This window comes from Condylura cristata, unplaced genomic scaffold (genome assembly GCF_000260355.1).
Source record: "Condylura cristata isolate star-nosed mole 26May11 unplaced genomic scaffold, ConCri1.0 scaffold00005, whole genome shotgun sequence".
Lineage (NCBI taxonomy): Eukaryota > Metazoa > Chordata > Mammalia > Eulipotyphla > Talpidae > Condylura > Condylura cristata.
The window spans coordinates 42766975-42788421 of NW_004567106.1; the positions used below are offsets into that span (position 1 = coordinate 42766975).

Here is a 21447-nt window from a genome sequence, read left to right on the forward strand (position 1 = left end):
TATAATTTGGTTCTTTATAATCATATAATAGAAGTATAGGAAGCAATAAAATATTACAAATTTGTAAAATCATTTTCTGACACATTTGAAAATGCTACTAAATCATACTTTCCCTTTAATTTAACACTGAAGCAACTGCATGTGGTGACAATATTTTATCTAAGATAATATATGCTTGGCGAATTTTGTTATGGCTTTTTTTTTTATTGTGTTGTTCTTTCTCACTAATGAAATGTCACATTCAGAAGAACAATGTATTCCTAAATGAATTCAGCAAAAATGTAGCTACAACTTATGAGTGCCTAATGTTAATATTGGATTATTAAAAAAAAAACAAAAAAAACACTTTGCTATGTGACAGGATTTGACTATGATCAGGAGAACTTATGCATCAATTATGAATAGATAATAAAGGTATAAAAAGTTAAATATTTATTGAGATTCATGAAAAGTGAAGATTGTAAATTGTGTGCTTATGTGCTTATACATAGTTAAGCTAAGCCACTTAATTGAGAGACAAATCTACCACACCCTTCGATGCTGAGTGGTGGAAGAATTATGGGGATTACACATGAAGGGAGAAATCAAATATTGTACAAAAATGAACAATGATGTAAGAATATTAAAAAAACAACAACAATGATTCCACCACACCACACACAGAAATAAACACATTAATATACCACAATCAGGTTGATAAAGGAAAACATGTACATTTTTACCATTATTATAAGGTTGCCAGAGTCGGAATCTTGTAGCATTGGTTTGGGCAGCATATGGCAAGGGAACATTAATGAAAAGAATGTTGGTTGTTTGTGGAAAGTAAAACTCATCCATCAGGTGCCAAGTGATTCCCCCACTGATGGAGAATTGTAATAGAATAGAGTGAGACCTCTCTGGGGTACCTAGAAAGAAGATAATACAGACATTAAAAGTATTGTGATAAAAACATGGAGAAACAGTATGTTCTTAAACTATTCTTTTGGCATCAGTGCATAAACTGACATATGTGCCATTGAGCATTTATAGCCCAAATGCTTCAGAGACAACTTAAATCAATGACAGATTGTGTTTTTTGTATGAGCATGTCAAAATACACACCAAAATCTTGGATTTTTACACAATAGTATCTCCTTCCTTTCTCAAAAATAAACATATAACTTTTCTATTTCATTTAGGAAACATTACCATCAGAAATGTGATTCCATCTCTGTTACAAAGAAACAATAATTTCACAGTCAAACATTTAAATCTCAGGAAACAGAAAATATTCTTGAAAAGTATTATATCCAATGGCATTATTTTTCACGAAAGGCCAGAACAACAAAACGTTGGCTTTTGAGGGGGTTATATTGGTAACAGGAAACCTGAAATTTCCTTGAGATTTTTTTTTTTTTAATTTGAAGTTGTTATGGCTAGAAAGTAGTGGTGGACTCAGTGACATGATGAATTTAACTGCCACAAAGCTAGTAATGAATGATACTATACACATATGAAGTTACTAAAAAATTATTAGCTAGCTTACCTTTTTATTAAGATGAATTAGTCTTATAGATAAGTGAAATTTATGTAAGCTTTCCCAAATAATAAAACACATAGGCCTCAAATTTATCATATCTTTGTGGAGGAGGAATGTATATGAGTGAATTTTCTTGAAGGAAACTAATTAATTCATAATCACAGAAATGACTTACCTTTTGCTATAAATCTAAGTGAAAATTGGACATACATTGTATTGGTACAATCTAGATCTCTTGAAATGAGCATCCTTAGTCCTTCCTGAAAACAAAAACACACAATTCAAAAAACCTGATTTCATTTGCAAAACTATTTTTTCTTTGAATTTATATAACTTTCTTGCATTATCTAAAGAACAGATACGTAGAAGTAATGATCAAAAACAGTATTTGGTCCAATTTAAAAGGAAAAACCAATTTTTCTCCCTTTCTTAATGGCCTTCATTTCCTATGTCTGAATAACACAGTTTCATAGTCTCAATTCTAATTCACATTTTACTATTCTTATTTTCTCTATAAAACATAGCACAAAATGATAGAATTACGTATCTATAGACTTTTTTTTTTAAAATAGGTCCTTTGATCACAGTGTGTCATAAGCAAAGTAACAAGGAAACAGATGGAAAATGAGCCAAGTGTTCCTGCTGGAAGCCTGGAACTAATAGGTAACTTTTTTAGGATTTCCAGGAATCTTAGGAATTTACTGGTTCTATCTGTGCTCTAACTACCTAGGAGGCTCTCATTCAGGCTGACACAACACTCCCCAGTTGGTCAAGTTAAATAAGGCATAAATAAGGCAAGTCCCCATGCTAAACTGTAAGTGTTCATGCAGAGAAATCAAGGAATGAGGAAAGCTATCACATAAGCTTTAGCAATTTTTTCTGCTAATTAACTATTTTTGGTTGCTTGGGATTGACAGCTCCATAGTGTGTTTTCTCTATATGTACAGGATTGAAGTGGCAACCAGCAAGTTGGAATTTCTCTATGCAAATGTTTGATGGTCCAAGCAGGTCTTTCAGTTTCTCAACTGCAATTTTTGAATGGGGTGACTCTTTGATGGTGTAATGTGGGGCTGAATGTACACTGTCACCTGACTTCTTAATTATCAATTAGCAAATGTAATTTTAGCCAAAGAAAGTGATTTGCTTGCTCTTCTTAGTATTTATTATATAGCACATTCCACAATAGAACATTGAAAAAAATTAAATAGAATGAATTTCATAATAGCAACCACAGTGAGTGCTTACAACATGCTGGGTTCTAAGACAGACACTTTATTCCTTTCAAGCATTAAGCAATAGCAACCCTAAGAGAAATCTATTATTCTCATATTGCAGATAAAGAGAGCAAAACTCAGAAAGGGTTAGTAACTTGCTCAAGATGACATAGTTTATAAATAGTGATGTCAGGATTTGAATGAAGTAGTTAGATTTTGAAATTAATCCTCTATCTTTTATAAGATGTTTGTTGAAATAACTTTGTTTTGGGAGAAGAAATGCAGATAATGTTAAATTTAAAATTTGAGAATTGGTTAATAGCATACCAAAAAAACCCCTGTATAGTTATAGTTATTTTTGAACTGCACAAGGCATACTTTGAAGATTAAAGGCTGCCTTGTAAATATATATATGTGTATATATATATATATATATATATATATATATATATGTAAAAACCTTGTATTTACAGCTTTTCTTTTTCTTTTATACCTAATAACTCATGCCCTATTTAATCCATGAGACTTAATCAATGCCTATTCTTCATTTCTTCACATATTTGCCCTCTCTTGTACACTTATAAGCATAAAGCCTTGGCTGTTTTGACAGCTCAGTGGCATATGTAAGTTGGGGTTATGGGGAAACTGGTTCCCCTTACCTGCAATGAGAAAACTTTGAGGTGGATCAAGATAAAGTGAAATGTTTATTCTCTCACTTGACTATATAATGCAAGTATAAAATTGTCCCCACAGGCAAATACACAGGAGCCATGAAAGTACCCATTTTGCACTGCATCTTGCAGGAGGAATTTTGTTGAAAGTACACATGATATGTAATATGAAAGTACCTTTCTTTCATATTTACAATATTTGTGTACAGTATAGCACTTTATAATTACAAGTAGAACTGTTAGGCCCTCCTTCTGCATAATTTTAGTTTATATAGACATTTTTTTTCTTTTTTCTAGGTTCAGTAACTAAATTGTGCTAAATGTGAGAAAAATTTTGCATTCAACAAGCTATTTTAATAGCTGCTAGTACTCCTGAATCCATAAACACTGAAGAGAGACGATCATTTCCTTTTTCACAGAAGAATGCCTTTCTAGGTCAAACTACAGCCTACTGAATACCACACGCTAAGCCCTTTCTACATCTTGCAGAGCTGGTAGATAATATGCCCAATATGTACATAATGCTTGACTGCTCTTGCACTTGGTTGGCTAAAGGGAAATAAAAAAGACTATATGTCTTTCTTGTTATAGGATCTAGGGACCAGTTAAATTCTACTGTTTAAAAATTTATCAGGTAACGATATTTGGAATATAAAAAGTCATAGAATGTCTGCTTTTTGGTCTTGTCAACAGCTACAAACAGATCAGAAATGAGCCAGGTAATGAGAGCTAAAGCCTTACACAAGGCTAAAAGGCAAAAAATCTTCAGTAGTTTCTACTTTGAAAAGTTCTGCCTCAATTTCTTGTGTCCTCATAATTCTTAGGGACTTGTAAATTTCTTGACCTAATGTGTTTTTATTTTTTATCCAAAATGAGAATTCTGGATTCAAACAAGGATGGTAGCCTGTGTTTTTATTTTTTATCCAAAATGAGAATTATGGATTCAAACAAGGATGGTAGCCTGTATTTATTAACTATAATTGAAAAGTACTAGGGTGTCCAATTTTCTAAGTTTAGTTGTCAATCATTAAGATTGTACAGAAGCCCATGCAGATTTTTGCTAAAGATTTCATTTGCACACCTAGATTAGTTGGCTTCTCCATGCTGAGATAAGATGTGGCATGTATTTACATATGAAGATGTGCTAGCTTAGCACAGAGTTTCACATAATTGCTTAACATCTCTCTAAACCAGACATTCAGGTTGAAATACAAAAATATACTAATAATGTTTGAGAATGCTATTTATCTTGACTTAAATCTTCGTCAAGATAATTCTAGAAACTATATATTTATAATTCACACACACACACACACACACACATACATGCACACATATCTACATCCATTTACCCGAATCTATAATTCTAGTAGAAAGTAAAGAATTACCAAAGCAGAGGAAAATTTATGCTCAAGTGGTTATAAAAAATTGATTACGGGCTCTCCCTGATGGCGCAACAGGTTAGGACGCAGCACTGCAAGCTGGCTGCAACCGCTTCAGTGAGAGTTTGATCCTCTGCCCTGAAGGTGACCACAAGGTGTGGCAGACCCCTCCTGGCCCGCCCACTGCTCCCCTCAGCAGTGTACTATGTAGATATGCCTGTTCTGCTCCCTGCTCTCTCTCTGGTGAAACCTCTCACAGGCCCTGTACCTCTGGCTTGTACCCTAGCTATGTATGAATAAATAAATAAATCTTTTAAAAAAATTGACTGCACCTAACAAGATGAACTAAAGCATTTACAGCAACATGGATGAGCTAGAAGGCATTATGTTCAGTCAAAAATATCAAATGGTTTCACTTATAGGAGGAATATAGGGGGAACCAAATAAGGAACCAGGGAAAAATAACAACAATAAAAGCAACAAAAGAAAAATAAATAGGAAACTATAAAACTATAAACCAGAGACATCCTGTAGGGGAGAGGGAGGGAGAGGTGAGAATGAAAAAGGGGAGAGCCTAGGGGACTGGAACTGGTTGTGGGAATTCTATGGGGACTACACCTGAGAAAAGACAGCAAACATTCTTTAAAAGTGAACAATGATGTAAAATATATATAAATAAATAATGCATTTAATAGAAGATGAAACCAGGTTTGGGATAGCATATACACTAACATTTATATAACAATAAGTTAAATGTAATAAAATAACTTTATACAGTTGCTAATTATAAAATGATACATCAGCTAAACAGACAGTGGGGATACATTTTTGTGGAGCAATGAGTGAAGAAAGGAATTTCAGTTGTAGGATAAGGAGAAGCTTATCTGACCCCTTTAAAAATGAGAGATGTTCCAGATTTTATAGTTTCTCCATTCAGATTCCCCCTCTCTGCACCATACACTTCAGGCCAAAGGTCAGGATGTAGGTTCCCATTGAAATCATCTTTCAGAATGGAAGGCAGAGGAACGGCAGGAACACAGTAGGCTCCTCCAAAGCCCCGGTCACATCTAGAATGAAAATGAGCAGAGGAAAAGCAGGCGATGTTGTAAGTTCAAAAACCTATTTTTACTTTTGCATTACAAAGAAAAATCTTTCCATTTGATTAACTTACACACAGTGTCCAGCATCACAAATCCCCCGTCCTGAGCACATCCAAGGGCACCCTGAGGCCAGCACAACGTTATCAAGAGCCCAGGAGTCAGCCCCCGTGGTGTAATTGGCCTGAATCCATCTGAATCGGGTTCTGGGAGATCTAACCAAAACCAAACCAAACAAAACACACACAATTGGTTTGACAGCCAACTTGGAAAGCATGAGAACATACTTTAATTATCTTTTTGCTGTAAAGTGTCTTCCTCCAGATTCCAGTTCCTTCTTATTTGAGCAGCTTTATTTTTATAACAACTACTAGAGGCTGTTTCCTTTTGGCCACAAACATGAGAGTACAAAACACACATTCAAGATATTTCACCATTTCTTTCATATAAGAATCTCTTAACACATGGGTGAGATGGGAAAGCTGCTTCAAGCTACCGATATATTGATTTATTCTGTTTTTGAACGACATGTGGAATTTTAGTATTTGCTTTCAAACTTCTATGGCTATTCAGTTCTGGGAAAGAGATGAACAACATGAGGAAAAGTTGGACATTTACAGTTTTTTGCCATGAAGTCTCTGTTCTACTGTCACTAAATGGTTTCTGATTTAGAAAATGGGAGCCCTGGTGAACACCTGCATCTATTTGGGTCACAATGTCTTGGCTCCCTAAAGCTGAAGACTAGACATAATGTATTCCTATGTTTTCTATTATATTTATAATCTGTCATGAAAACCACTTCATCCACAAACATATTCAGTCTCACCAAATAGCATTAATAGTCCCTCATTAAGGAACAGATTGCATAGTATATGTATGTTAGATATTTGGACTGTGGAAGAGTCTACTTGAAGCAGAATTTCAATACTATTGCTACTGCTTCCCCTATATTAGTTCTCCTTCAACTTCACTGCAACACTTCTGCCAGTGTGGTGGCTCTAAAATAGAATTTAGTCTTTTCACTACCAGCTTAATGACCTTTAATGGTTTTCCAAAACATGCAATGTCAAGGTTGAACTGGGTAAGATGACATATGTGGTCCCTTTAATATATGCCCTTGCATTGTCTTTTCTTTCTCTATGTCTTACTTCATGATTTCCCCATCAACTCATGCTTTTTCTGCCCCCTGGGATTCTGTTTTGGTATAAAACAGAACAAATGCCCTCCCACAAGCTCTCTTACTTGAATCTGGTCTATTCAGTTCAGCCATCAGCTCCTCTAGAAAGATCACGCTTATTTCCCCCAAACTGAGTTACATAGTATTTCCTTGTATTTCAAATATATCCCTGAGTAAAACCTCTTATCATTTTATAATCGTAAGTAACTGTTACATGTTGTTATCTTTAATAATATAGTTGGGTCCTAGCATCAGTTTATTCATTTTTACCAGAGTTTCTATAACACAATAGATATTTACTAAATGCTTGTAGAATAAACGTACAAACAAACAAACAAAATGAATAGATGAGCTACAAGTAAGCATTCTCTAAAGCTCTGGAGGTCTATAGGAGTTATTTTAAGTTAAGTCCTAAAACTTGTTTCCTTGTCTTCTTTTGTCATTTGATGATACAGCTCTAAATAGGAACAGAGAGAATTTTGTGCAAAGAATTGGATGCACAAGATGTGGCAGAGCTAAGAAACCAAATAGGGTGAGTAAGATAACCAGAATTTAGCAAACTCAGGAAGCCACTAAAGTCAAAACTAGAGGGACATGGGAGAAACTGTTGCTGGTGGCCAGGGGGCTGGGTTGCATGAAGCACCATCTGGTGGGAGGTGGAGCTACTGAAGTTGGCAGAGATACACTTGGGGAGAGGGGGAGGAATAACCTGATTTATCTCCATTTCTATTCTCTAATCTCTTGCCAATGTCTGTCACTGTCTAAATCTATCAGAAAATCAGTGAACACAGGAGGCTGGGAAGCCTGCAGAGGCCAACTTCCCTCTGATTCAGAACAGAGCAGGACAAGGGAGAGGCAAAGATTCTGGTGGAAGAGTCCAGGAATGGTACAGTTTCTAGACAGTCACCACAATAAGAATTAGCCTAGAAAGATCCCCAAAGTATCCACATGCCTAAGCCCCAAGGGGAGTTTGAAATGTGGGGGAGGGGAAATATGCAGATAAAAAGAACATTCCCAAGGAACTAACCTTTTACCCTTACTGTTGAGGCACTAATAATAAAACAAAAAAAAAAAAACCAAAAACACCAAAATCACAAATCAAGGACAGCTTCCTGTAGGAGACGATTTCATGTACAGCTTAATGTGAATATTTGTCACTCTGGTTATTGGGTAGGTACTAATTTTCATAAGTTAAAAAAAAAAAAACTGAATCTGCTGGACAAAGAACAGAAAAGTTCAGCCTTGTAAAACTTTTGGCTCTCCTAACCACATTTTGAAAACTGCAACTCACAGCACCTTGCACTTTTTCCCCCCCTCCTGGCATATTCCATGTGTAATTATCATGAGACAATAATAGAATTGCCAAGTGGAATCACAATTATCTTCAGATTGGGTGATGGAAACCTAAAGTTCTGACTTGTAGCCAAATGACAATTCTCACATGGTAGAGAACGGAAGGTAGACAGTGATCCGCTTCCAATTCTGGAATCTTTCCGAGGTGTAAATTGAACTTTCTGTGTAGTGCAGACAGCCAATGGTTGGAGGAACGCACTCCTCAGTGACAAGATGCCAGTCCCTGCCATTGTTAAGGGAGTACTGGAGCTGTACGCTGTGGGAGTTGCTGACGGGCTTGCTGCAGCCCATGCTCATTTCAAACTGCAAGAAAGTTGATGATGACACATGGAAGTCCCAGGTCTCGGCATAACGAGGCTTTCCTACAAGAAAGGAAAAGTTTAATGGTAGCATATAATTACACTCTCTTTTCTTATTTAGCATTTATACTTACAATAAACAGTTTCAGTAGCAAAAAAAAAAAATCACGTCTTATCATAAGTGTCTCACCTAACCTATGCCTTTTCTTCTTATGTTAAATTTTATTTGGCTAGTATAAACTTGGAAGTATGGGAGGCTGTAAGTTGAAAAGTTTTACCATCTTGCAAAGGGCTGACAGAGTCTTAAATCAGTGATTCTGCAAATTATAAAACATGGGAAAGTCTTCATGTAGCTATCTTTTGCTCTGCTCTTAACCAGCCTTATTCATATGTGCTTTGTGAAAGGCACTTCCAATGAAAAACATCACTGGGATCACCAAGTTTATCAACAACCAAATTCTTTTTTCCCCAAGGGCCTTCATCTGTACAGGTAAGTATGTATATAGTTCTGAATTAGAGAACATCCTCTTGGGTTTCAGTTAATTTAGTCCTCAAGTTAATTAAATATTCTTGCTTTATCTGGCGAAAAGATATACCTATGTTTTCAGTGAATATCAGAGCAGTATCCATTGAGAGACAATCAATATCAACTTGTCCTCCTTGGATTCGATACCAGTTGGCTTGCAAATCTATAGAGCCATCAAATTTGTCTTGAAATCCAGTTTGAGAACTGTCATTCATTCCTATAAGGACATCATCCAATGCCCACTGGGCTGAATGCTTTCCTGAAATGAGATGAATAAGGGCAGTTAGAGAAGGTTCATTACATAGCAATATGAAGATCTTTATGATTGTTATTTTAAATCACATTATCTAGAAATTGACAGAAAATTAAGAAACACACAATGTCTTTAACTGTGCGATAGACATGCTACTAGTAAAGGTCGGTGAAGCAATTACTCACCGTGCTGGGCTTGCCACCACCGAAAAGCCGTTGCAGGTGTTTTTGCCTCTCGTGGCAGGTCAATGGAAATGATCTGTGGTTCCAGAAATGACATAAAGTCCAACTCTCGAAGCAAATGCCAAAGTATTCCATTGTCATTTGAATACTGAACAACAAGCCCTGAGTTAAAAGACATAAATACAGTTACTTGGACAGCTTTCCTAGAGGCAAAAAAGGGCAAGGAACAGTATTTTTTAAATGGCAAGACTGCAGCAGAAACTTCAAATTGCATCTCACAGAATGAGGGCACATTCATCTAACTTTCAAGGAATGAATTAGTAGACCTGAAGGCTCATCAATTTCTTGACAGTTTCTAATGCACCAACTCCCACGAAATGGAGGGAAAAAAATACATAAGCTCATTTAAAGACCACTTGGCTTTGTGTGAGTGATGAGTCAGTTGGTAAGGGGAAGATAAAATCCACTCCAGATCATGTATTTGAAATTTAGATTCTGTCCTGAACACTATAAAGTCTTATTTCATTATTATATACTCAGAAGAAATATCTCAATCTCTCCAGCACAAAAATCAAGTAATGCTCTTCGCTTCCAAAGCACCAGATAGTAAGCATGGCTCAATCTGAAATTCTATTAAGCATTTTTTTTTTTTTAAACTGGCACCTCACAGCTTGTTAGACCTTGGTCACTGAAACCTGAATGAAGCCAAATTATTAAATAGCGAAGCTGGAAAAACTCACTCCCCTTAATGTTAGTTCTACCTTCCCTTTCTTGGGTCAGCCTTCCCCTATTTTTCCCTCTCTACTTGTCTTTCTGTCTGTCGCAACAGTTTATGTGAAAATACACATAAACATTTAAGGGACCTCATGTGTTGTCCCTGCAAACTCTCCCAAAAACATTTTCAAGAGAACATAGAGAAAGGATGATGTTTGAATGTGAAGAAAAAAACTGCTACTGATAAAATGGTGGGAAACAACTTTTTTTTTTTTTTATGGGAGTGGGTAGAGAGCTTTCTTGGCACATAATCACCTATGCTGAACTGTTCCTAAGACTAGCACTGTACATTTACAATAATGACTGGGGTAAGATAAGATACTGATTTATTTCCTGAGTACTAATGTAAATTATGTTTAGTAACATTGTATTTTGTGTATTGATTTACTATATCATAAACTTTTCTGGAAAATTTTAAATCACTCATGATATATATAGATAGAACTTTCTATTTTCCTCAGTACTGACTGACCAGATCTCAGTCCTTTTATCATGCTAGATAACAAAGAGTTTATTAAGATTAAGCTTCAAGAAGTATTATGATAAAATATATAACTAAAAAAAACCTTTGAGAATAATTGATAGCATGTGGGATTATTGTCACCTCATTTGATAAGAGATGATGCCAGGGGCAATAATAACTAATATGCAAAAAAAAAAAAAAAAGGGAAACCTTAGGAGAATTAATCTTATTACATTTAAAATAGAAGAATTCACCATGTTGAAAGAAAGGATAAAAAAAGTTCAAAGAATAAAAACTCCTTAGGGACACAGTATGCTATATAGAAGTGGGAAGCTAGCACTTCAGTGGGTTGAGATGACATAAATGAGGAGGAAGGAGGGAGAATTACCCCAAAGTCCCAAAGTCCATGGAGCAAATTAAACTAGGTTGTTTCTAGTCAAGTTTGAGGTGTGTTTGACAGAATCCTGATCTCTTGACCCTTTGTTTTTGCTAAAAATATACCCTATAATATATGTTTTATAGTGTGATTTTGGGTGGCTAAAAGAACAGATACCTTAAATTTTAAATTTTTTGTGACTATTAATTTGTATTAATATAGCTTATATTTAATAAGATGAGAGAAAAAATGAATAATTTAGATAGATATCCATGGGGGGGGTAACCATCCAGAAGTTAGATTGTAACACCATACAGAAGCATTATGAGAAAAAAATCTCACTGGCAGGTCCTTTCTAATACCTTTTACTCAAGTATGATCCAAGGACTAGGACCTGAGCACACAGGTCCAGGGACTGGTGGACTGATGGTGGTTTTAAAATTATGTCCAAATTCTTTGGTACTCCTCTCTTCAAAAAGTAGAGCTTCCATAGAAAAACTAATTAAAACAACAAACCAGTTTAGTACAGAGGCAGCTTACAAAAATCAACACATAAAAATAAGTAGCCTTCTTATATGTGAGCAATCATTCAGAAGAAGAAGAAATTAAGAAACCATCTCATTTGCAACTTTACCAAAAATAATTAAATACTTGGTAGTCAACCTAACCAAAAAGATAAGAGAACTATACAAAGAAAATTATAAGATACTAATAAAAGAACTAGAAGAAAACACAAAGAAATGGAAAGACATCCCTTGCTTATGGATTAGAAGAATTAACATTATCAAAATGGCCATCCCATCTAAGGAAATTCCAGTAAATGTCAATGGCATTCTTAAAAGAAATAGAGCAAATATTGGTGAAATTCATATGGAATTACAAAAAAAACCTCGAATAGCCAAAGATCTCCTAACTCAAAAAAGAGGAAGAACAGTGGTATTACATTCAAAGACTTCAAACTATGCTACAAAGCATACTAGTTAAAACAGCATGGTATTGGAACAAAAACAACAAAAGACACACAGACCAATGGAATCTAACTGAAATCCTAGAAATAAAGCCACATGTATAATAAGGACAATCTTATCTATGACAGTGGATCAAAGAATATGCACTGGAATAAGGAAGTCTTTTCAACAAATGGTGATGGAAAAACTGGACTGCTACATGCAAAAAATGAAACTGGACTACTACCTCATACCATACACAAAATCAACTTGAAATGGACAAAATATTTGAATGTAAGACTTGAAACCATAACATATATTGGAGAAAACATAGGCTCCAATGACCACATCTCAGAAATACCTTTGAGGACTCATCCCCAGGAGCAAAAAATTTGAAGGAAAGATAAGCAACTGGTACTACATCAGACTAAAAAAGCTTCTTCATAGCAAAAGACACAATAATCAAAACAAAGAGGCACACTGCAGATTAGTTGAGAAAATTTGCACAACTGAAAAGGGACTGATCAAAGGTCTGCAAAGAGTTGCACAATTCAAAAACAATGTGAACAACCCAGTCAAAAAGTGGGCAGAAGAGCTAAAAAAACACTGTGCAAAGAGGAAATGGAAATGGCCAACAGGCATTTGAAAAAAATCTCAACATCACTTGTAATCATCGGGATGCAAATCAAAACCCCAATGAAAGACTACCTCATACCAGTGAGAATGGCTCATTTAAAGAAACAAAACTGACAATAACAAAAAGCTGGAGAGGATGTGGAGAAAAAGAATCCCTATGTGCTGCTGGTGGTAATGTAAACTGTTCCAACTACCTTAGAAAGCTGTGTGGAGATTCCTCAACTTATTAAAATGGAGTTACCATATGAACCAGCACTTCCACTCCTAGGAATCTACCTGAAATGCTCAAAAACATTAGTTTGAGGGCCCTCCCTGGTGGCTCAGCGGGTTAAAGCACAGCACTAAGAAGCTAAAGCCACTTCCAAATGAGTTCGATCCCCGCCTGCCCCGAAGGAGATCCACATGGCTAGGCAGACCTCTCCTGATCCGCCCACTGCTCCCCTCAGCAGTGTACTTGGTCGATCTGCCTGTTCTGCTCCCCTCTCTGTCTCTGGTGAATCCTCTCACCCTCCACATCTCTGGCCTGTACCCCAGTTTCATATGAATAAATAAATAAATCTTTAAAAAAAAACATTAGTTTGAAAGGAAACTGCATTCCTATGTTTATTGCAGCACTATTTACAACAGCTAAGATATGGAAACAACCTAAATGCCCCAAAACAGATGACTGGATCAAGAAGATGTAGTGTATATATACACAAAAAATGTACTCAGCAATCAAAAAAGATAAGCTTAAGCCATTTGCAGCAACACAATGGAGCTTGAAGAGATGCTCATTGAAATAAATCATAAGGAAAAAGAAAAATATTGAAAGCTATCACTTATAGAAGAATATAGGGAAAATAAAGTTAAAGATGTAACTTGCAGGAAAACTATAGATCTGAGGCATACAGCATGGGAGGGAGAAGGTGAGGGATCAAAACAGGGTAGGAAAGAGCACAAGGAACTACTGTACAGTTAATGGATGATAGGTGGTGGAAGATTTATACAGACTACATGAGGGAAAAAAATCAAATACAGTACAAAAATGAACAACAATGGAGGAAAATTAAAAATTTTAATAAAAAATGTGGATCTTCTCTCTTGTTCTCTCAGGTTGCTCTCTCTCTCTCAAGAAATGAGTTGGAATGGAATAGGACAAGCCAACTGTGCACAGATCTGACAGTGAGAAACAGACCTCTTGCCAATAGCCTTGTAAGCGAGCTATCTTGGAAACAGATCTTCCAGTTCTGCTTGGGTCTTCAGATGACCAACCTCTTCTGTTCTTTATCTTCTGTGCAACCTCATGAAAGATCCTGAGTCAGAACCACCTACTTAAGTTGCTCTTGAATTCCTGACTCACAGAAACTAGAAGATAATAAATGGTTTTTGCTTGTAGGCACTCAGTTTTGGAGTAATTTACTATGCAACATATGACCCAAGTCCTACTGAATCATAATTTGCATTTTAATAAAGCTCCACAAAGATTTGGTATATATTAACACAGAAGATGCATGGCTCAAGAGGTCCATGCTGCATTTGGTTTCTGCTTATTGTCTTTCTCATTAGAGTTCTCAGGAGTGTCACTTATACCTTCAGGCAGAAGCAAGGTCTGAATAGATGGGGCCCACAGTCCAAAAACATAATGGGGTGCCTTTCAGATAAGTCTGAAACTGGAGAAATGCAAGAAAGGGAACCAGCAATCTCCATATTTTATATCACTTGCTGAGTCTCATTTGCTGTGTCATCTAACACATTGTATATCTGATAAACCAAGCCATTTTAGCTCATCTACCAAATGTTTAAGGCATGTAAAGTATTTCTCTTTTTATATTACAGCTCCATCTGTATTCCTCCCAGTCTTATTGAAAATAGACTAATTTTGATTCTAATTCCAAATATGCAAATTGATGTTTCAGCTTGAGTAAGTAAAAAAATCTTTACTTTCATCACTGGAAGAGATTTGTTTGAGGATTTAGGTAGCTTTACATTTTAGCAACCAGTTTTCAATAAAAGGCTTAGAAATGACTGTGAGATAGGTATTTCGGGACTAGCAGTGAGTTCAAGGAAATGTCTCAAGAGCAGATCAGAAAAAGTTGCTTGTTCCTAAAGGAGTTCTAAGTATTCTGGCCCCATAGCGCAGATATCTACACCTGTAATGAGAGGTACGGCCTGTATAGGGCAGAGCCTCTTATCAATGACTAGATGCTCCCTTCTGTATGCTTGTAAGTTTTTTTGTTTGTTTGTTTTTGATAGATTGTTTTACCTATAGATTTGTAATTTTCAGAAGAATCATAAATAATTTAGGATTATAAACTCCTTATTACAAGTTCATTACAAGGGTTAGAGAAAACATTGACATGATTTACCTTCCCAATCAGAAAACAAGGTCCTGGATCAGGACTCTGCCTTCTTTGGTATATATACTTCAAAGTTCCTGCCTCTGCATGGTGTCCTAGAAATTTCTACTACTAGTTTTGAATTATATATTGTTTAGGGTGACTTGGTAAAAGCATAAGTCAGATTATATGGCAGCTTGATATCAAGTATTCAGTGATTTCCACCACACAGGATTCAGATCCTATCTCTTTATCAAGGCTTGCAAGGTCCTGTAAGCCCTGGCTCCTGCCTCTAAGGCTAGAACACTCCTCAACCTTCACAAGCCCAACCACGCTCACATTCTTTCTATTCCTTAACTTAGTAATTCTTTTCTACTTCATGGCTTTTGCTATTTCTTATGTCTGGAACACTTGCCCTGAGCTCTCCTATGTTGGTTCCTTCTTATTTTTAAATTTTCAACATAAATATCACCTCCTCTGTGAAGCCCTTCCAGATCATTCTACCCAAATCAATATCTCCACCTGCATAACATTTTGTTGCTTATCTTTTTCTTTGTTGTTTATTTTCTGACTCCTCTTTAAGGGCAGGGCCTTATCTGCTGTGTTCATTAGTGCCACATTGGTCTCTTCTGGCACATGGTAGTTTACACTTCTTGTTCCCTTCATTACACTCCCTTTTCCTCTACCACATGACAGGCAATATGCAAAATCTAACTGACAGCTGTTTCATTATCTTAGGTGCTGGAATGAGGGCCTTGGATAACCCACATGCAAATGTAGTACAAAGGAGAAATCACTTTTGCTTTAACCCACTGAGATTTAGAGAGTTGTGTGTTATTGTAGCATAACTTGGGTCACCATGGTAGGTGCATCAGTCTCTTAGTGACAAAGTATCTGTAGCATCTAGAATAGAGTTTGGCTTAGAGTACATTCTCCGTAAATATTTGTCAATAAGGGAATGCAAAATGGTCCATAAATGTTCCTAGATTGCTGCTTCAGTACACAGATGATTATTATTAGATAGTATCTCAAGTACTGAGATAAGTCAGAAAAAGTCATTGGTAATGATATGGCCAAGCACATTCAAAATTGATAAACACAGTTATCAGTAACTCTACTGACTAATAGGTACTGCCTAAGCCAACATGGTTTACACAGTTGCACTTAAGATTATAACAAACTTAGAAGCCTCAAAACTCTGCACAGGCTTTTCATGAAATCAAGGTTTGGAGGAAGACTTATTTGAGAAGTCCATGGATTCTGTGCTAGAACCAATTCATATTCAGGGTTCTTTAATGAATCTCATCATATCCTTAGAGCTCTTGAAAGTTACTTAGGTATACTTTAAGCTGTTTGCATTTTTTCAGAACTAAATCACTGAGATGGAACATGGTATGGATAACAACAGAGAATACAGTTTTGGACAAGGAGAAAGGCATAGGTTGGACAAGTTGGTTAAGGCATAGGTTTTGAAGCCAGCATAAGTGGTTTGAATCTTTGCTCATCTACTTACTAACTACACATGATTTGGGGTAAGTTACTTGACTTCCCTGTGCCTCAGCTTCTACAGCTGTAAAATAGGGCAAATAGTGGCAATGGAAAAGGGATCTAATGGAGGTTAAATGAATTAACAAAACACTTGGAACAATGCCTTGCATGCAACAAGTACTCAGTAAAGGTGTATATTATTATCAAGAACTGCACTTTCTAGAGGATTCAAATACCTTTAGAGTGTTGATGAGTAGGAAGTATGAGTTTGATCTGCATTCAATAATACCTTATACAAATGAGTTTCTACCCCTCTCCCTTCTCCACGTTGAGTGGAAAAGTCTGCTTCTCCCCCACCCCCTGGGGAAAGTTATAAATAAATAGGTTCCCTAAAGCAGATATACTTTGACAGTCGTAGACATGATGCTTTTTAGGCTTAACTATCTGGATATTTGAGGTTATGATTTTATGCTCAATGATGGAGAAAAGAAGGGAAAATTCAGGGTTTGTAAATCCTGACCAAGCTTTGGAAGGAAAAAGGACAAATTTTCCAAAACTAACTATAATTTCAAATTTCAATGACAATATAGTACCTTACCTTCGTTTCTAGCTCTTGGTTTGATACAGGTGATCCCTGAAGTTTTACTTCCAATTTGTATATAAAACTGAACAAGTCTGGGGGGAAAAAAACCCTTCAGTTTATGTACAATTAATGTTTTTAAAGAACTTTAACCTTTTATATTCTGATACATCAAAAAAATTCCTGCAAATTTCTTAAAAGTATAACTTAAATGCAAAAAGCATATGTCAAGCAAAAACAAAAGATTAATAGTAATCCTGGCTAATCCTGTAGCCATTTAAAAAAGTTAATGATACTAAATTTTATTCTGTGAAAATGATTTAAACAAAATGATTTAAACTTTAACCCCACCTTATTATGATAGTGTGATATAATTTAATGACCTTGTTGAAAAGGGAATTTCTTAATACCAGATAATAGCATCTTTAGAAACTCAAGATGAACAAAAAATTAAGCACTAAGAGGTTAAATGTATATACTTAGGGTAGATAATTACCGATGTATTACTGATTTATACTCAGATGGTTTAATTTTCCACAACTGACATTTAGTGTGTTGTAAATAATTTCTCAGTCCTTTGTAAGCCAACAGGTAGTGCCTACCTGACAGGCACACACCTCTATTAGAAACACACCAGATGTTAAAGAGAGAGAAGGGGGAAATAATATTACACAGAACTCCAGATTTTAGTGAGGACATGGTCTAAATGTTCAAATCTTTCTTTTCCTTTCTTCTAGTTTTCAAATAATTTTATTGATTTTTTTTAAAAAGCACAGTTTTATACTATTTTATTGGACCTTAAAACCAAGCAGCTATTTATTTTACTAACAGGTATCAGTGTAGGTATTTTAAATTTCTGGAGTAGTTTCAATAAGTGACCCAAACTTAGATAAATGGGCGGCATCATCTTTGCACACAGAATTTAAATCTGGGAAAAGTCTCCTTTTCACCTAGCATATATTAAAAATAATATCAAATAGTCTTTATAATACCACAGTGCTTTTAGAAAACCAAGCTGACATACTTTACACATAGTCTTGGTGATGACAGGATGCTGATTAATGAATAGAGATATAAATTTTGGAGACACTACCTATTTGATGACAGAACTAAAGTTATTCTTCATTTTTACATATGAAAAAACAGTATGTAAACCCATAATCATAGAACAGAGTGTTTTTAAGTTAGACCACAGGATGTGGTAAATACAATGTTCATGGAGAAGTGTACCAGTTAACACTTGCCTGATATTTCTGGTATCCAGAGGGACAGTCCTTGCTTCCCTTTTCCCGGGACCATTGAAGTAGAGAGATTTGCCATCATTAAGTGTTCCACAGCCTGTTCCAACCTGGCCCCCAGTTATCTTGTACCACAGAGGGCTGAGCTTCCCCTCAAACCGATCAAACATCTCACTATAATTAGGGACACTAGACACGCAGGTTCCTTGTGCCGCTTCAGAAAAGAAATACATAGGAGAGAGCCTTTGTTGAAATAAACATATGTAGGCAAAGGAAGCATTTCCATAGATGTCAGGAGAAAGTACATGGACATTTGTTATATTGCCATTGTCTGTCTGAAAGACAACCAACACTACCATCATCAAAAATACTATTCTGCCTCCTTAAGTTTTATTTCTTGCTACAGAATCATGGGAGACCACCCATTGCCATGGCTTTTGCTACTTAGCGGATTTGTGAAAACTGAGATATAGATTTTGTCTAAAGTAAAATGCATTCACTTGTTATCCAGGTATTAAAAGATCAATAAAAGGCAGTAAGCCCAAATTAAAAAAACAAAACAAAACAAACAAACAAAAAACTGCACTGAAACCACTTGAGTGACAACACTCTCAGCAGAAAGCCAGAAACAACATATGTTTGTCTGGTTATGTGCCAGATGAAGGGCAGGGAACTGGGAAACCATGAAGAGTCCTTTTGAAGTTGCCTCCAGGAAAATTTTTTAAAAGATTTTGAAGCTTACAATAGTTTATCCAATTTTATTTTTTAATCTCAGCCCTCTTTTTATTTTTGCTTACAGCAACATCCAAGGGTAACTGTTCTTGGAAAAGAAGACTTCTCTTGCTAAGTTTTCTCTTGGCAGTGCTGGCTTTATTACTTCATAAGTCAAATTTTACTTTAAGTGTATAAAATTACAATTGTCATAAAAAGCAATGTAATACACTTAGAGAGATCCTGTAGTCAAGGGAAAAGCCAGGATTTGCATTTTAGAGAACAAGTACCAGGGTTTGTTGCCTAACTCCAGCAACTCAGGCTGTGCGGCCGTAGGAGCATTATACCTTAGATCCCTTGTAAGTTTAAATATGATCAACAACAATACTATGACACAGGGTTATTTCTGGAATTAAATGAGATGGTTAGACACTTGTTTTACTTGATAAAAAGCACTTACTACAGTGCCTGGCATGAAGTCAAGCCTCAAGTAATTTCAATAATGATAAATAATGTACCATTAATAATGAACGAATCCTCTTTAGGGAATGAATTTTGTGTTATTTTTCTTCTTTAAGTGTCTTGAACTTAAATATCTTAGTACTTCATGGACCTGAGTTGTGAGTTCCTACAATTAGGACTTGAAGAAGAATAAACTGAGAATCTACTTGGAAGAAGTAAAATGAAATACAGAAATGAGAAATGACTATTTTACAAGCAGACACAGGAACATAGCCTTACCAGTGTACCCCAGGTCACAGAAACACACCCCTGAGACACAGTCCCCATGGCCACTGCAGTAACTGGGACAAGGCTCTGATATGTATACTCCATCCAAACCAAAGGGAGGCACATTTTTCTGTGAACTGCTCTCCTGGATCCATCGGAATCTGGTCTTGCTGTTGGAAAAACAACATGTATTTCTTATACCATATCTTATATCAAAGCACTGGAATACAAAATGAGTAAAAAAATCAGGAGAGATTTACTATTTATTTGAAAGTAACACTTTTAATACTTGACTTGGATACTTACCCTTCATAAGGTCTCTCTCTCAAATACTTCTCAAAACTTGTTAATTTCTTCTTCAAAATGTATGGACTTTTAATGGTTGGGCACTTATTGTTGGTTTTTACTCATTTGTTTTACCACCTCATGCTCTTTTTGTGATAAATAAACCCAGAAAGGCAGACCTTTTCACTTCATTAATATTTGACCCTTTCATTGCACTAATTTTGTGGACATTGTTAGAAGAAACTTTTTTGGAAATTTTGGAAGCTATCAAATAGGATGCTCTTTTTTAGGCTACATAAAGAGACTTCTGCTATTTGCTATTGGCAGAGTCTGGTAGGCAAGAGTTAAGTTTGTACTGACAGCTCTACTCCCACCTGCTGCCTTTCTCTTCATCTCTCATCTTCAAATCTCTAAGACACTCTTTCTGTGAACTCCTAGCAACCCATTGGGCTGCCAATGAATACTGATCACTGCCAGTGAACGAAAGAGGGACCTGGTCCCAGTGCTTGAAAAACCCTGGAACACCAGTGTGCTGGGCTGATATCCAGTCCTTCTCCACTCACAACAACAGTTTTGAGTTGACCAAACTGAGGCTTGTCCCAGTCGCTTTCCAGTCTTTTCAATCCTTTCAACACATTTCTTTTCAAATATATGAACACACACACACACACATCTTTAATTTCATATCTGGAAAACAGCTCTTCCTTCTTAGTACTGTTGATATCAAAGAGAGAGATACATTAGGCTATGGGATTCCAATTCATTTTGATGCCAATATTTATGGATTTTTAAATTTTTTTTTAAGCAAACAAGGATAAAGAATCTTAAAGATTAATGAAGATTGTCAAGATAACTATAGACAAAATGGGTCCCTGTTCTTTCTATTACTGTGAAAATAACATAACAGTATCAGGATGCATTTCCTTCTGGCCCTTCAAATACCTTTGTTAATTTGGCAACACTGAACCATAATACTGTTTTTCCCCCCTCATTATTTAATTTAACCTACTCTCGGTTAATTTGTAAAATGTAAACCAACAATGTTGTTTACTAGGTTTAAAAGCTTTCAGAGATTAATCACCTATTAATGCAAACCTAAACACACAGTTTTTTTTAAGATTTATTTATTTATTCATACAGAACTGGGGTACAGGCCAGAGTTGCAGGGGCAGTGAAAGGATTCACCAGAGACAGAGTGGGGGGCAGAACAGGTAGATCAATGAAGTACA

The 21447-nt window shown here is 35.9% G+C and overlaps 1 protein-coding gene across 1 annotated transcript in view; it reads right to left on the reverse strand.

The window, feature by feature from the left end:
- The window catches only part of RELN (reelin), a 399660-nt gene that overhangs the window by 71496 nt on the left and 306717 nt on the right, over nt 1-21447 (reverse strand). Inside the window, exons 29-38 of the mRNA XM_004677158.2 lie at nt 19946-20103; nt 18500-18707; nt 17274-17350; nt 9677-9835; nt 9309-9497; nt 8502-8775; nt 5958-6098; nt 5676-5853; nt 1695-1779; nt 723-905 (exon numbers count right to left, since the gene is read on the reverse strand). Coding sequence (XP_004677215.1) covers nt 723-905; nt 1695-1779; nt 5676-5853; nt 5958-6098; nt 8502-8775; nt 9309-9497; nt 9677-9835; nt 17274-17350; nt 18500-18707; nt 19946-20103 — 1652 coding nt within the window. The remainder of the gene's footprint in view (nt 1-722; nt 906-1694; nt 1780-5675; nt 5854-5957; nt 6099-8501; nt 8776-9308; nt 9498-9676; nt 9836-17273; nt 17351-18499; nt 18708-19945; nt 20104-21447) is intronic.